The 18,236-nt window shown below is 35.7% G+C and overlaps 1 protein-coding gene across 2 annotated transcripts; it reads right to left on the reverse strand.

Moving 5' to 3' along the window:
* Nucleotides 1-235: 235 nt before the first annotated feature.
* Nucleotides 236-13,796, reverse strand: LOC107792285 (sorting nexin 2B). 2 transcript variants are annotated; one of them, XM_016614482.2, is made up of 6 exons: nucleotides 12,683-13,796; nucleotides 12,006-12,215; nucleotides 10,142-10,402; nucleotides 7,269-7,355; nucleotides 918-1,001; nucleotides 236-685 (listed from the first exon to the last, which is right to left on the reverse strand). In XM_016614482.2, the coding sequence occupies exons 1-5, from the start codon at nucleotides 13,652-13,654 to the stop codon at nucleotides 921-923; spliced, it is 1,611 nt and encodes a 536-aa protein (XP_016469968.1). In that variant the 5' UTR covers nucleotides 13,655-13,796; the 3' UTR covers nucleotides 236-685; nucleotides 918-920. The 2 variants fall into 2 exon arrangements, with proteins under 2 accessions (XP_016469968.1, XP_016469970.1); XM_016614484.2 differs by lacking the exons at nucleotides 236-685; nucleotides 918-1,001 and adding an exon at nucleotides 6,817-6,876 and having other exon boundaries at nucleotides 12,683-13,752.
* Nucleotides 13,797-18,236: the final 4,440 nt, after the last annotated feature.

The following is an 18,236-nucleotide window of genomic DNA, read 5'->3' on the forward strand; positions in this document are numbered from 1 at the left end:
CTCGACCTTCCATACCTTCCTATCAAGGATCATGTCCTCGATCAGCTGAAGTTGTGTCATGTCTTGCCTAATCACCTCTCCCCACCTCTTCTTTGGCCTACCTCTACCTCTCTCCATAGGCCCTCCAATGTCAACCTCTCACACCTCACCGGGGCGTATGTGCTCCTCACATGACCAAATCACGTACTAAATAAGAAAAAACGGAACAAATTGACCATGCGAAAGGAACTTGATATTTTCCATTCAAGATTTATCATTGAGAGGCTAGCATTTTCCATTCCGAAGAATTATCTGCACAACGAAAGGAATAAGACAAAAAACATATAACCCTTAAACACAGATACAAAAATGTAATTTCGCTCTTGAATCTTAAAACTTTAAGCAGGATCCTGGTAAATACAAGGATCTGGATACTGAGCTCATCCAAAAACTATAGGAGCAAATGCACGTAATGCCTCAAAGGAAAAGATATATTATTCTCGAGCTTTTGTTTCAACAGGCTACTTCTAAGGGTTATCACTCGTGTTCAAGACAGGCACAGGTCAAGGCAGGTAGCCGCAAGGAAGCACTGCACACTTTCCAGTTCATTGAGAAAGCGACCGGTGCCAAGATTGAATTACAATTAAACTGGTTCCTCAATTTGGCCATGAATACTATCCAGAAAATAAGCCATCCTTCCACAGAACTGCAATTCGGTTTCATGCTTACCAGTTAGCAGCTTATCACTCATACAAAACACTGAAAGGAAACCTTCTATTGAGAAACAAGAAAACAATTTTTAAGCGTGAGGACACTCCTAAGAGTGGGGAATTCAGGAAAATTTGAGAGTATAGATGTGTCTCTAATGTTCCCACTGTACACCTCAATAAAAACGAGAATGAAAGAAGGAAAAGGTAAAATCTGGTTTTATAGCATACATTTTATGCATTCTCTCTTGAATAACGACTGGTCTCCTCTGCAACTTTCGACCACTCTTGTCCAATTCTCTCTGTATAAGCCACCTGTTACATTCATGAAAAAGCCTTCGCATTAGAGAATCACTATCAATAATGTTAAAGCATGTCAAATCCAATATATGTACTGAAGTTTTAAAACTCATAAGAAGCAATAGTAGGGGTATCAGATATTAGCTGAAGGAAGAAATAGAAAGTAGTTCTCAATTTAAAGCAAGTTTTATAATACACGATAAGTAATATTGTAAGACTCCGGAATATTAGCTGAAGAAAGAAAAAGAAAGAAGTTCTCAGTTCAAAGTAAGGGAAATTATTTAAATTGATCCAGGAAAACCAGTTCTGCTAGGACTTCAGCAATCCAATTAAGTTTCTTTTACCATTCAATAGAAGCAGATGATGCCTTTCCAACACGTCTCAAGAAATAATAGGTTTCCTGCGACAACTACCCTCCATATGAATTTAGAGTTGCTTCACCTGCTCTAAGCACATCAATCATCATAGGACGTAATTTCTCATTCATCTGAAATAGTTTTTAGGAAAGAACATAGGCATTCTGGGCCGACTACTTCTAACATCCTGCGAAGTTCTTTCTGCACCTACAGACTGGTGCATATGGATGTCTACATAGGATATATAGTCTATCTCCAGTGACCTCTAATTTGTTCATCTAAATGTGCTTCATTCATCCTCTGATGGATATAATCATTTATAATCTTGTCTAATTTTGTATGGTCGCACTTCCTTTTACCATACTCATTTCCGTGGCACTCATCTTGTAGATATGTTAGACTTTAAAGCCCAACATTCACTCTCAAATGACATTACTGTTCCATGAGATCTGGCTCTCACTTTGTAAGGTATCTTCCAATCTTATAGCACTCACGCAACACCTCTCCTCTTCATTTATCAAATTTCAATTCTATTGGTTACATCTTCATACTATGATGATGCTCTTGGAAGTCTTGATATCTTAATTGTTTGCATTTACACATCGCAATCTCATATAATCATACTTTACCTTCATTCTTCTTATGGGGCTAAACTTCGCGTACATATTTTTTGCATTAAATGTACTTATCCTAAAATCCTTCTCAATGTGCTTCTCCATAATTATAACTTTTCATTGACTTCCTCGCCAGTTTCAATACCGTAAAACCTCATCCTGTATATTATTTTTCTTCATTAATGCTTTTCTTCATAAATACCCAAACCCTTTAATTCCGATTTGCGCTTAAAGCCCCCACAGGCTTTGACGTTTTTCTGTACTTTCCGCTTTTGACTATTCTGCATTTTTTACCACTTTACTAAGTGGTTTGTTGGATGTCAAAAGAACTAATGAAATAATAGATGTCTAGATTCATTAGACTTGTAAGGAGAATGTTATGGAATATTCTAAAGGATATTGCAAAATATTCTCTATTTAATTATGTGGTAATTACTTACCTTATTATTCATAGAAGTAACTACCTACCATCTTGTACATAGTATAAGATTCCTATACAACGAGTTCTTACTGTATAATGTTAATCATCAATTCAACAAATTATTTCCTTTCTTCTCTATTGTTTTTTTATAAAGTAATTTTATAAACAAAAACCAGCATCAAGTGATTGCTGGTGTTTAGAAGCAATTACCTTTCTTTCTATTATCTTCACATGGTTCTAGGGCTTCTACGATCCCAGAAAAGACTTTAAGTAACTTTTGCTTATCAGGCCTTATGTCTGTTTGTTAGGATAAAGTTTATTTTCTTCTTTTCATAATATTCTTGTCTTGTTTAAGTGACCATTCTAGTGATAGCACTCTTATTTCAGGTGATGGCTCCATGGCATGGCGCATCCTTTTGGTGATTATTCCAACATCACCGCTTCTTATTCTTTCTTTTTTTTCATTTCATGATATGGTAGAGAGTCCTCTCTCTGATCCTTAAATTTTCGATCAATGTTTAGAAAAGTATCTCTAATCTACTGTATAAGAGTTTATGTATTGAGCATTCTCCCTGCAAATCGAATTTTTGCTCACTCTTCCCAAAAAAACTTCTCCTCATGTATCCACAGTGGCGCCAATACTCAATTAGCTTTGTCTTAAGAAGGCGATGAAGAGATAAACGTCGATCCAACATGCTAAACTTGATTTTCCAATTTTAATTTGCTATTCAGGTATTTTTACCACATCAAGTTTGAAGAGGCATGTTCAAAGTCCAGCCAATTAATGAAGTTATGTCTAGATTCACAATCTATCTAATTCGTACAACTTGATTAAGGAGAATTATACAGACTATTCCATAGGACACTCTAAAATATTCTATATTTAATTACAGAACAATTACTTACCTTATTGGGTAAAACAAATCATTATAGGTATTCTAAGGCCTCATTTGTTTTTATTAAGATTAAGACGTCTGAATCTGAATACGCATCTGAATATTAATGTGTATTAAGATTAAAACGTCTGAATCTGAATTCACATTGAATCTGAATTCACATCTGAATATTAAGATAATATATTAAGATCTAAATACTGAATAATTAAGACTGTTTGTTTTCTCTTATTTCAGCATTAATAAATATAAATTCAATCAAAATAATAATAATTAATTTAATATTATATTAGTAAAATATTTTTTAAAATTATATTGTGGTCGGTGGTAGTGATGGCTAAAGGTGGTGGTTGTGGGGGCTGACTGGGTGTTGGTGGTAGTGTTGGACATTGGTTGATGGTAGTGATTATTGGTAGTAAATGGTGGATAACAATAGTAATTAACGGCGGTGATTGATGGTGGTGGTGACTGATAACTAGGATGGGTGATATATAGTGGTGGCTGATAGTGGTGATCGATGGTTGTTATGGTAATAGTGATTGGTGGTGATGGTTGTAAATGATGGCTAATGGTGGTGACAACTGACATTCGTGCTTGAAAGCGATGGTGGTTGTGGCTGAGTATTGGTAGTAATGGGTGGTGGCTTGTGGTGGTGGTAGTCTATAATGATGGGAACTGCGATAGCAGTGGTGGTTAGTGGTGAAAGTGTAAGAGTTAAGGTGAAATGTCATTTTTTACATAAATTCTTAAATGTATAACATCTTAATGATATTAAGACTATGTTATAGATCTTAATCATTAAGATCTATTCAGACCCATTAAGTGGTTGTAAAACTAAAAAAACAAATAGACTGATGGTTAAGATCTGAATTATTAAGATTAAGATCCAAATATGAAATGCACTTAATGACTAAGATATGAAAGATTAAGATTCAGACCTATATTAAGTGCAAACAAATGAGGCCTAAATTTCCTTAATAAAAGCCTCTTGTATATTTTTTAGTCATAAATTTCAACAAAAGTTTTTCTCTTCCATAATCTTCACCTGTGTCTTCATTTTTTGATCGTTATATTTACATGTATCTTCTTCTTTTCATTATTCTCTTTCCATAGGAAGTCATATCCTATTTGTATTCAATTGCATCTATACTTCGCTCATACTGGGTAGTAGTGGCATTAGATAGTTAGGAATTCCATGCGAAAAGCAATTAACTAATGTAAGAAAATGTCCAATTTACATGGTCAAATGCCTTTTTCGAGTCAAGTTTATATAGAACTCATGTACCTTCTGATCTCGATTTAAAACCTAAGCATTCATTAGCACCCAAAACTGCAAGCATTATCTGCCTACCTTTGATGAAGGCATTCCGCTTCCCAAATATCAATTTACCTATATGTCTTCTTTTCTTGAGAAATTGGGTGAGAGCCTTCGACAATTTAGTAGGTGCTTTTCCCAGTAAGACTCATTGGTATAATCTCTAATTTCGGCAACGCCTTTTTCATTAGGAATTAAAGCAATGTTATATGAAAGCTCTTTTCAAAAGGTGCCCTCTTAATAAAAATGCTCCAAAGTCCTAATAATATCTCCTTTTATACTACACCATCTTTAAAAGAAGACCTTAGTGAAGCACCTACCATATTGTTAAGCACCTACCGGAGGTGCCCTCATGAATCATGTGAACTGGCCTCCTTGTAATTCGCAAGAGATAATATAACCTTGGAGATATTCCTTCATTGATTTTGTCACTTTAGGGATGCCAGTTCCTTTCCTTCATAAATCTTGTAAGATAGAAGTATCCCCTACAGACTAGATCTGGTCCTAATGACCTTTTATAAAGGTCAGCTCCTACTACAACTTTTTTTGGTTCTTTTTGCACCATGGCGCATATGCACCTGAGGGTATCCTTTTAACTCATGTATTTACATCCTCAAAATGAATGAAACTGAATGACAACGAATTTGTTTCTTTTTGCGATCCCAATTACATTTGTGCCACATTACAATTATCTTTTTCTTACCTCTATTTCCTTGTCATTCTATTTCAACCATTCCACCCATCTATATATATATATATATATATATATATATATATATATATATATATATATATATATATATATATATGTAAGTATGTATGTATGTATGTATATATATATATATATGTAAGTATGTATGTATGTATGTATGTATTGACAAAAGGCTTCTATATTATCTTGGTCCATTGTCCAAATAGGCTCGCTAAAATCTTAGCTTACACTGTATACGAATGGGTTTGATACTTTCAATTAGTATAACCTTCTTTGGGCCTTATTCTTTGGTTTTTGTGTCTTCCTTTCCTTCCGTCACTAATTAAGTTATGGACCATATTGATGAACATACAAGCTCAAATCTTGATGTTAGAGAAGTACAAGGGGAGGTCATGTTTTCTACAACAATGGAGGCTTATTGGGCTCATGAAGGTGCCAATGGATTTGGAGAATTTGGCCACGAATTTAAAATACTTACACTAATTAGCCTTAGTCCAATTGAGGCCCAAGAATCTCAAGAAATTGAAGAAGTCCAAGAACGCTTTCGCTAGTTTTGTGAAAAACTTTAGCGGGGTGCTTTTGTTTTTCTCTCTTCTTTGTGCTTGAGAGGTGCAAAACCTTGAAAGTACATCACATATCCTTTCTCACCAAATTTAAAATACATCCATCCACCCTCCAAAGATATACAAAGCCCATTTACCTTTCAACTATTGGCAGGCCCATCTATCATTTCAAATTTCAAATTCTAACTAGCACTTGATATGCGTCCATATGATGTCTATTTCTTAGCAACTTTCTACATCAGAAGAGAATGCATCTCGTTTTCCAGCCAACTTAGCTAGGATGGTGAGTGACATTACCCACCACACCCAAGGGCAAAAATTCCAGTTTGTGTAAATAATCAACTGAAGTTGTACAGTAAACTTTGTTAATTTAATTTATTTATATATTTTTGATAACCTAGAAGTTATCGAGGGCTATGGGTCTTAATTTGAATTTATATAGAAAGAGACAAACAGAAAATTAGAATCATTGTCCATTCGGTGAGGACACATGTGGGACCATATATTACCTTTTCTTTATTAAAAATTTAACAAAAGAAACCAGTTTGACTGGCTAGAGTTAAAGTAGGTCCCCTGAAAATAGCAATTGAGTACAGCTGTCTAATTCACTCTTTTACGACGGTGGACGCTAGTTTTTGGTACAAAAGAAATGTGGACATTATCCAAGAGGGAGAGTCATTTTCTATGCAAAAGCCATCTACTCATCTATGCTGGGTAAGTTACACGAAGCATGGGATATTTTGTCTAACATGAGTTAGGGGAGAGTATCTTAATTTTATCACATCCTACTTAAGTATCTTAGCTGATTTGCATAATCAAACATGGCCATGTGTCTGTTTAAGAATTGACGCATCTGTAAGACAATAAATGCTAAACACACACATGAAAAAACAAGGGAAAGCAGTGGTTAGGAGAAGGAGAAAGAAGAAAAAGTCTGGCAATGATTGCTACAATTTAATCACCATTGTTAACTAGACTTTTAGTTGCACCTCCCTCCATGATTCCTTGCTGGTGCACTGTAAGTGTGACAACACTAGTCAATCAGAAAATGTCACTCATCTCAATTGATCAGACATCATGCTGCTATATATCAAAGCAACATTTTAGTTGACATAAAAAGACATGTAAACACTGGTGCAGATGAACACAAATCTCTTTGTTTAATAGCTAATATACCAACAATGAAAACTTAAATGCGACTATCACTTTTTCAGCTATCAGCAAAATCCTTTAATGGATGTTTCACTTTCCTGTTTCTTTTATTCCGTTTTGTCTGTTTCTTTTAATCCCCTCCCCCTCTTTTTATCTTGGAGTGTGGCAGGTGGAGGCAGTACTACCAACAAACAAGAAATGGAACTTAAGTCTAGCAATATCTAAAAGAGAAACCAGTCAGAAAACAATGAGGTACCTGATTAGTTATGAATCCTTTCAACATCTTCACAAAGTCAGCATGCCTTTCTCTATTTATTCTATCTATCTCACTTCGATTACTCTCCTGTAATCAGACAAATAAATTGTTAGGGCTCCCGAAAGAACAGTACATAAGCACACCCTAACAACTGAAATTATTTTTTTAATAAGACTAACTACAGAGATTATTAATTTCCCAAAAATATAAAGAGGCAGGGGATCAAAACAAAAAATTCTCAGAAGCATTCACATCAACAAGATGAATAAAAGAATATGCATCCACTTGGGCAGCTAAAATTATGGTTGGCGCCTGCAATTGTGTGAACGCAAAGATAAGCCTAGGATGAGCCTAGAAGTCAATCTTATAGCCCAGCAACGCTTAAACGGACATAACTTCATAAATACACTCTTTAAGTTAGTTCAGCATGATTAAGAACCAAAAATTTTAGTAATTCTATTTCTACTTACTGTATAGTTCATGTACAGCCAGCGCTTGTCCTATATTTCGCAGGATGACTATCAAGACAAACTCAAGGTAGCTTAAAGGAATTGATTCTGATGATTTTACTCCTACCACAAAATGTACATTCTCCCCAACTTCTCATAGTTCTAGTGTTTTCTCCAATTCTCTACATTCTCTCCAACTTCTGCAATTAAAGTATGATAGTTGCTTCGTGTCTTAAGTGTCTAATTAGAGACTGAACAGGGTAATATATTTTGTCCAAAAGCTGGTTCATCTCAGCATGGGTTTTATTAGAAAAGGGTGCAGATTATAAGCCCTCTAAAAGGATATCACATGGGAGGGCAGGGTAGAAGTTATCACATGGGATAAATTGATGTCTCAACCCGTTTGCGTGTTTCTCCATCTCCGGTCTCCGCCAAACACAATGATAACAGCAGGGACTAAAGTTTTGGTTACGATTTGTGATCCCCAAACTTGCTACCTTACTTTATGATTGTGATTCTGATTCTAGACTATCCTAGATATTTTTTGGATTAGTTCCACATTAGGTGATGATACCAACTAGCTGGTATTAAGGTATAGTTATGTCAGTGCACTTGTATTATGGGAGGTGTTTGCCAAGAGATTTCTTAGTCTGGTTAATACTAGTATACGACCGTAAGAACAAATGTTAGATTCAGAGACCCTTCAATTTTAGAGAACCCCTAATTGGCCTTTAAGGCCTGAATTCGGGCATATAATTAGGCCTGAAGAAAGCATACAGCTTCAGATGATTCATACAGCCAATCCAACTTTGATAGGGGTTCGGGCATAGCTGATTGAATGATAAGTACAAGGACTATTCACAAATGAGATGGAAATGAAAGCAACTATACTGTACCCGACATTTATTGAAAGAAAAAGGTGGAAACTTAGTTTAAGATGGTGATTTTCGAAGGATTGTCAGCCTACTAAGATTGACTAAGATTGTCAGAGAAAAAGTATAGTGCAATTTGCCAGACATAGGACAAGAAGAAGTTTCATGGATATTCACTTGAAATTTCATTGAAGATAAGAGTCCACAACCGCATCTTTAAAGTTTTAAGTAGTTTAAGACAATAAAAATGTATCAATTTATTTACAGAGACTAAAAGCATTGTATCAGTTGTGATTTTATTGGTGGAGATAGAACAAAAAATTACTATATTAGCTCCTTTTCTCAAAAAGAATTATTAGCTTTGGATCTTGAAATTTTTTAAATTATTACATCAAAGAACTTGAGAAGTAAACTGTCAAAGGGCAAAACCACGCAGCTCTTTCAGATTGAAAAGAACAATATGCTACGCGGAAAGAAAGTATTCTTCACTAAATACATCCGTTTTTTGGTTATGTCTGAGAGTGTAAAAGATGCTAGCTGGATCTCATGGAAGGTTGGAAAATCCATCAGCAAAGTATGGAAGATGCTCCCTGCTTGTATTTTTTGGTGTATCTGGACAGAAAGAAATACTAGATGTTTTGATGGCATGTCTACTCTAAACTACATTCTTAAAACCAGATGTTTAACAAGTCTTCGTAGTTGGAGCAACCTGTCCCCTGTAACTTCCCCTGAAACCTTTTTGGACTTTGTTAGCTCCTTCACTTTAGAATAGTCCTTCTGTAATAGAGCTAACATTGTCGTTTTTTATATTCTTGCTCTGTAATTTTTGCATCTCCTTGATGCCTTCTATGAAATTCATTACCATATCAAAAAAAAAAAACATCCTTTTTTTGGGTAAGTACTTCAATTAATACATCTACACCAATTAGAAATACTATTATCATGAATACACCTACATACATTTATAAAATTGACGAGGAACATAAAACTGGGGAAACATTGTATTCGTCTTAATGGAGGCAGCTATAGAAGTAGCATTTAAGATAAAGATTAGGTCTGCAAGGTTAGAACAAATGTGCCATGTCACTAGAAAGATTCAAAGAAGAATGAGCTGTAATCAACAGACTAAGCGACTTGTTTCAGTCTGCTAATATTTGAAACTTGGGGTAAGTTCAACTCTGGGCCATTTTAGCAATTTACCAAAATTATCTAACAGGAATCATTCATAAGGATTTTCAACATGAATCGCTAAATATCATAAGAGACCTAAGGTAATAAGAGACAAGGATTTTTAATCACCTCCAACAAGATGAAATGCACTGCATATCTCAAATAACCAATGAGAAAGTTTGCTTTAGCTAATTGGGGTAATCAATATAACATCACTTCAGCAACACAAACAGTAGTAAATTTGAAGTTATCCAATGACAATAAGCCACTTTTCAAACAACAAAAGACGTAGAATGTAAGGCAGAACTAGTAGAGCACACAATGGCAATGAAACAAACATTAAATGAACCAACCGCAGACGCCATGAGCTAATTCTAAATACCTTAATGCGCTCATATTCTCTGATGGCACAGCTTTTGGCATCTTCAGTGACCCTAATGGCATCTTTTAACTCTTCCGACTTTCGAACTCTTGATTTATCACCTCCAAATATCTTAGAAGTTGCTGTTTCAAGTTTCTCTGCTCTTGAACTTAAAGAAGACAATTCCGAAATGAGAGTCTGCACTGTCAATAAAGCACTTGACCGGTCTGAAAATGCATGGTGTACGCCCAACATTAAACTCAGGTGTTCGTGTAGAATATCCTGCAATACATATAATTCGAGTATTAAAAGGTAAGGTCCGGAGTCCATTCATGGAATTTGTTTCTTTAATCATCATATCATATCATATATCATAAATAATATATATATATATATATATATATATATATAGTGGGGTCTGGGGAGGGTAATATATACGCAGCCTTACCCCTACCTTGTGAAGATAGAAAGATTGTTTCCAATAGACCCTCGGCTTAGAGAAAAACAAATTAAATGACCTTCTTATCCTTCTAAATCCTAAAAGAACAAGGTGTCAATTGTAATATCATTACTCTTCTTTTTTTTTGGGCATATATTCAAAAAGAGATTCAAAAAGAGAAAAACTCCTATAAAGTAAAGGTCTAAAGGATCCCAAGGAGTCGTGAATTTCATCAGTGAATATTATGCAGTTTAAATAAAACGTAAAAGTTAGTCCCTACATGTTCATAGTTTGTATATTAAATTTAGGCATTTGCTTTTAATGATTGTAATTCCTAGATCAACTTTTCTTGGGAGTTGAAGAAATCTAGCATTCACTTTAGTGACTCTTCTACTCCTTTAGTTGCTAATGAAAAAATCAACCCGTATATTCATGGCAATCCATTTACAAAGTACTCTTCTTTGGCTCTGCAACAGTCAAATCTGGTTCGGCCTATGTACTTTTTGGTAATTCATTTAACCTAATTCTCTTGTTTAATAGAAGTAGAATAGATTCACTACTTCTTGAGCATAAAGTTTATCGTGTTAAAATAGACTTTGCTCGAACACCTAGGCATGCTTTGAAAGTGATTAACTCTTTCTGAAAACTTTTTTTTCTTTTAATTAGTCCTGCATGTTTGTCACCTATAACTCGGAGAGCGAAGATGCAATTGTTAACTCACGCAAATATGTTGCATTTTTTGCTGCTTTGTATAATTGTTTTGCTGATTTCTGTGGTTGTTTCTCCTCTTAAATATATCTTCACAACTATACTCATAAAACTCAACATTCTTGTTTAGACGAATAGCCTGTGTAACTTGTTATTATTAGTTGCGATGGTACAGTTTGAGATGATTTCAAAAACAAAGTTGTTAATAAACTTACAGTTATAGCTATCTTCAGATATATAGATCACAACCATATATTAGTGATAGTTGCAACTTTCAAGAGGATACCTATCACAACAAAAGTATTGGACATGACAGAAAAACCAAGAAGTCAGAATAACACATGAAAATAAAACGCTGTTTATAAAGAAGTATTAGGCGAGATCCGATCATATCACATGTTTGTACTTCATCAAAATCAATGTAACTAATTACATATCGTACCTACCTAACTAAAATAAACGTTCTTCTGCATAAGTTTCGATCAGTTTGATTTCAGCCACTATAGGATCCTTATTCATCATTTTGAGCTTATATTTTTTTTTCCTTTAAATGTTTATATCTCATGCACATGTTTTACTAATATTTCAGTCGTATTGAAAACTTTGTACCAATTGAAGTGGAATTCATGTGCAATGCACGCGTTTAGAAACTAGTATATAATTCAAAGAGAAATGAGTGTTTTAAACAAGGCCCACTCTTATAAACATAAGGTCTGTTCTAAAGGATAAAATGGTTACCAAATGCTTCACTGTCTGTGAATTCAACTCCCGATACAATCTGCTAGCTTTAACAGCCACAGTAGCCACATTTTTCATATCAGCTGCGCGTTCTCTCTGAGAGCTCAACGTAGCTCGCTCATTCTCAAATTTCGTCAACTTAATAAATGTTAGCCCCAGTTCTCCAATCGTCTCCCCCATATCTTGCTGAGCTTTCACGAGTAATTCGGCCTAATTTGGAATAAAATTATAAAAGATTAACTAATAACAAACAGAACAATGTTCACAGAACTCAATGGGTAATATGCAAACCAATACATGTTCCATTTCAGGAACAAAATTTGTAAACCATTGAGCTACCTTTTTTTTTTTTTGACAATGGTAACAAAACCATTTAGCTACTTGAGAATTCTGGTTAGACCAGTGTCATTATACTCCTACAGGAAAATGTGACACTAATAAACTCGGATTGAAAATAAAAGCACAAAAATATGTAGAATTAGAATTAGAAATAGTATAATTGGCGAATAGGGAAATGAAAAGAGTTTTAAGTTCTATGCGCCATGGTGCAAAACATATCTACACAATCAGGTCGCATAAAAGTTAAATGCAGGTAACCATAATAAATACTATTACGTAACCTGCTAAAATAAGTTTAATTACAGTGTCAGCATATAACTTAAATCGAAATGAGATACCTGTTTTGATGCATTACTTAGTTGCAGCTCAAGATTTTGCAACCGCTGTTTCTTTTCCTGGAAATCCTTATCCTCCTCCTCCACAAGTGACTTTGACCCGCCCCAATCATTCGCAACAGACTGCTTCAACTCCTTGAACAACCTCAGCAAATCCCTGCCACCTTTAGCGGGTTGCACAACATCCTGCGGCCCAATCACATTCCCCCCTGAGTCCCCTCCGAACAACTGCTTGGGCAACTTCACTGCTCCATCCAAAACCCTAGATGCCACATCAGTGGTCGTAGGCAAAGGAAGATTACCGTCCACCTGCAAAAACACTCTCAATTCATCACTCTTCTTGATCACCGGATGTGATGCAAGCTTCTGCAAGTACTTCTCCAGTGCGGATCTTCTCTGCTCCACGAACTCTTGCTTTTGCATCACTTGACTCTCCACTACACTCTTATCTGGCCTCGGAGGAATGAAATACCCTCTGTAACCTTCGCTCAATCGATCCGATAACGTAACCACGTCTTTGAACCGTCTCCGAACGCTGAAATCGGATCCTCCGTAATCGGGTAAATTGGTTTTCGTAGTGATTAAGTAGGTAACGTAAGTATTACTGCCGGGAACAATTGACCCCGATTCCATTTCCTTGTGCGGATCTGAAACCGTGATATTCAAATACTCCAAGTTTAAAGAGGGAGGTATCTCCGGCATTGTCGAGTCGTCGTTAGGGTTTTGGATGCCGTTATGTTCTTCAACAATGTCGGCATAAGGAGAAGGGGGTTGAATAGAGGAAGTTTCAGACAAGGGATCGGAATCGGCAGGTGTAGCGACGACTGACGGGGAGAGAGGATGGTGGGAATCGGAAAGGGAAGTCATGGCACTTCGGTAATTAGAGTAGGATTTGGACGTCGATTTGTTATCGTCGTCATCGTCGTCAAGAGATAGACTCTCCATTGCTTCTTTCCGACCTTCTTCGCCCATCATCACCCTATGCTCTCAATCAATTTTTAAACAATTACAAATTGAAGCTAAGTGCTGGTACTGACAAAATAAAGGCTAAGGTGGAAGATTTGAAACAAGATTGGCTATTAGTCAGAGACGTGCATTAATTACTTAGGGTCGTTTCATAGTCGATTAGAGATGAGTTATCCATTTGTTAAAACTAGCATTACAAACTTGGAAAAAAATACATTATTACTGATACAATATTTGGTTCATATTTTTTTTTTCGTATTACTAACATGTGTATAAGTTATAAGGGAATCTATATATTATTTATGTAGGGTAGAACGTGAAATAATTTATACGGTTTAAAAATAAATCTAAAATATACTTTTAATAGAATAAACTACATTTCTATATTACTAATCCTTATACAGCTAATTTTCGCATAATAAAATCTCGCATAACTAATCCCTACATAACTAATCCTTGCATAACTAATCACAACGTAACTAAATCCTGCATGACTAATTCATATATTACTATTACCTACATAACTCTAACAATCAACCTAACGACCCCTAAGTTACTACGTATTAATTATGATGTTGTACGCTTGGTATGGTGAACCCAGGGTCAAAAGGCTCTAACTGCCTGCTTTGCTCAGAATTATGGTTAACCCCGATTTTGTTTTATTCGTTTATTGATGTCAATATTTGGGTCTTTTCCCTTTATGAAGACACCGGCGGTACGCAAATGCTATCTTCTTCATATATCCTAACTAGGTAAAGATAATAAACAAATTAACACTTGTTCGTTTGCAAGAACAATCTATAATCTCTTGAATCACTATCATTACTTGAAAGGCTATTATTTTCACCTTAAGCGATCTTACAAGCTCTATAGTAGATACGGCTCCAAACATTCAAGCTCCACGCGGCCATCAAATAATATTAGTTTCTCGTCTTGCTTTACAACTCATCATTTCATTCTCTATAATTAGTTATTTTTTGGATTGAATCTGCTCCTTTCAGCCCTCAATTATAAATTTAATTGCTTTGTCTTAAAAATTAAATTTTGGGTTAAATAATTTGGCACCCACCGTAGGATACAACAATTTCGCTATTCATCCAAATATACTAACTTTTCTTTTTTTATTATCTCGGGCCCGCACCCCGAAAATCGGAAAAAAAAAAACAAATTGTGTTCACACATCTCAACATGAGTCCAAATATATAAGATTCACCCAAATCCGAATTCAAATCGAGGTTCAAATCCCAAATAATTACTCTCCAAAATTCTAGCACAAAAACCCCAATTTCTCCCTCAGATTTCATCAACCAAAAGCCAAAATCAAAGATATAATCAGGAATAATAATCAAATCTGAGTTAAGAACACGTACTCAATCCAAGTAGGTGAAAATCGCCAAAAAGATTGCCCCAAACCGAGCTTCCAATCTCTAAATATGAAAAATGAAGCCAAACCCTCGATTATAATATTCTGCCGAGCGATTACCGCTTCTGCGGACCCAACTGTCGCTTCTATGACACCGCATCTGCAGAAAAACCCTTGCCGATGCGAAACCTACTTAAGACACTAAATAATACACAAACATAAGGGGATCATCAAATAGGGAAAACGAGGCTCAAATACACAAAATGATCGGCTGCATCATTACATGACCGCTGACGTTCAGATTTTACTACTTGATGCGGAATATATATAGAAGTATTTTGCATGATGGGATTGAGTATGCGTGATGTGTCGGTCATTTAAGTGGGAGAGTTAGATCAGGTATGGAGATTTCGGGATTTTGAAGTTTAAAGACTCAATGTTCTTCTAACGCCCCGACCGGTCATTTTGTGTATTTGAACCCTGTTTCCCCTTTTGATGCTTTAGACATGTGTATTTGTGGTTTTATGGCTTGCGGGGTTGGTTAGTTTCGTTCCGGAAAGTTTTTGGGTTGATTTGAACCCTTTGGTTCTTGGCTAAGGAACCTAAGTTAGGAATGTTGACCAAAATTGGACTTTTGTGAAAATGACTCCAGAATAGTATTTTGATAGCTCCGATAGGTTCGTATCGTGATTTGGGATTTGGGCGTATGCCCAAAATCGAATTCAGAGGTCCGTAGGTTGATTTGTGTTGTTTTCCCGAAAGTTGACAATTTGAGGTTTAGAAGATTTTCTCAAGTTTGGCCGTAGGTTGACTTTTGGCTATCGGGTTCAGAATTTAGTTTTGGGATTTGGAATAGGTCTGTTATGCTATTTAGAACTTGTTTGCAAAATTTGGTGTCTTTTGGAGTTGATTTGTTAGGATTCAGACAATTGGTTGCAATTCTAGAGGTTCTTGAACATTTCTTTGAAATTCATGCGTTTTGATGTCCGATTTGTAGTTCTAGATGTTATTTTTGTATTTTTATCACGCGAGCGGGTTCGTATTATATTTTTAGACTTGTGCGGATATTTGACTTGGAGCCCCGAGAGCTCGGGTGAGTTTCGGACGTGTTTCAAAATGGTTTTGGACTGAATCTACATTGCTGGTGTGCTAATGCCTCAAGTGTCGCAATTGCGAACACCATCATCGCAATTGTGACCTTAGCGAGGGGTCTCAAGTGTCGCATTTGCGATGCTTGGGTCTCATTTGCGAAGTGGTACCTGGGCTAGGTATGTTCGCATTTGCGTTGATTTTGTCGCATTTACGAGGGAAGCAGGCTTCGCAATTGCGAAGCCCATGTAGCATTTACGACTTCCCCCATAGTCTCTCAGTGCCGCATTTATGAAAAATTCTTCGTAATTGCGACATCTGCAACTGAAAAAAGGTAGAAAGTCGGGATTTCATACCACTTTCTCTCATTTTAGAACTCTAGGCTCAGTCGGAGGCGATTTGGTGAGGGGATTTTCATATACAAATATTGGGTAAGTGATTTTAATCAATTTCCAACTATATTTCATGATTATATTTTAGATTTAACATCAAATTTAATAAGAATCAAAGAGTAATTTTGGAAATTTTTGTCAAAGTTTTGAAAAATGAAGATTTGAGTTTTGAGAGTCGATTTGGACTCGGATTTGAAAACAAACTCATGGGGTTATGGGTAGTGTAAATCTACCCTTGGACCCGGGTTTTGACCGGGCGGGTTCGGGATTAATTTTTGTTGACTTTTTGGGAAATGTGTAAAGATCATAGCTTTATCTATCGTAATTGGTTTCTCTTACATTGTTTGATGTTATTAAGTCATTTTTTGGTTAGATTTGAAGTGTGTGGAGGCGAATTGTAGGGGGAAAGCTATTTACGAGGGTTGATTTGGCCTAGTTAAGGTAAGTATCTTGCCTAACTTTGTGTGGAGGAACTACCCCTTAAGATTTGGATTGATTGTGTTATTTGTATTACATGGAAGACGTGTACGCGAGGTGAAGAGTGTGTACACGAGCTATATGTGATATTTGACCGTGAATTTAATTGAATTTGTCATAACATGTTATATCTTTCATTATTAGCTCTTACATGCTCTGTTTGACGTTGTTAGCACTTGTTCCATCTCTTTTGTTATATTTGCTCTTATATGCTTTAGTTAAAGTTGTTACCGCCCTTATTATCTTATACCTCTTTTATTGTTGTATTACTCTTACTTGAAGTTGTTATTTCGTGGGAATTATCTTCTTGTTGGGTTATTGACGTTGAAGTTGTGAAAGCTATTATCACATTGAGGTTGAAGTTGTTGATTTTGAGATATCTTTCCTTGTTGAGTATTTCTCATTCATTTTGTTATTATTGAGATTCTTGTACACATTATGGTTGAGCCATGGGCTATACATTGTGGTAACATTGGTATTGTTGATTTTGGCAAGTGTTGTGGCATATGGGCACATGTGGTGCGAGTTGACTATTATGTTGTGATATTGATACACATGCGGTGATATAAGGATAGGGGTTGATACATATGTTTTGAGATAAGGTGGTATTTATACGCTTGTTGCTAGTAAGGGAATTATTTGAAGCCACGCGGTGAGATTGGGGGGCTAAAATGCGTGTAGCTATTTCGGAAAAATATTTTTAAAAATAAATGCAAGGCTCACGCGGTGATATAAGGAAAGATTGTGATTGAAATTGTGAAACGTGAATATTAGGCATGGTACCTCGGTTGTGATTCTTGTTATATATCCCATGTTAAAAAGGTTGTTGTTTTGACCGTTCTTGTTGTTTTCTTCATTGTCTTATTTGTATTTGCCCGTATTTGATTACTTGTTGTTCTCATCATGTGTTCACTTCTCATTGCCGTTCTTGCCTTAAATTTGGTTATTAGCCTACATTATCGAACTGCCTTGTTATTATTTATTTTCTCGTTTTATGTTATTAGTCTTTATTATACTCTGTACAATTTATCTTGTCCTAGTAGATGTCATGACCTGGCCTCATCAGTACCCTTCCAAGGTTAGGTTTGATACTTACTGGGTACCGTTGTGGTATCACCTTCCGCCATTCTCTTATTACTGTTTATCCTTTATTCAGACAGTGTTGTATTAGAGATTTTAGTACATTTCTGTAGAGCGTATGACTCAGTTTCACCGAGTTTTGGGAGTATTGTAACTACAATTCAGTATGGAGATTATTATGAGACTTATT

This window comes from Nicotiana tabacum, chromosome 2 (genome assembly GCF_000715075.1).
Source record: "Nicotiana tabacum cultivar K326 chromosome 2, ASM71507v2, whole genome shotgun sequence".
Classification (NCBI taxonomy): Eukaryota; Viridiplantae; Streptophyta; class Magnoliopsida; order Solanales; family Solanaceae; genus Nicotiana; species Nicotiana tabacum.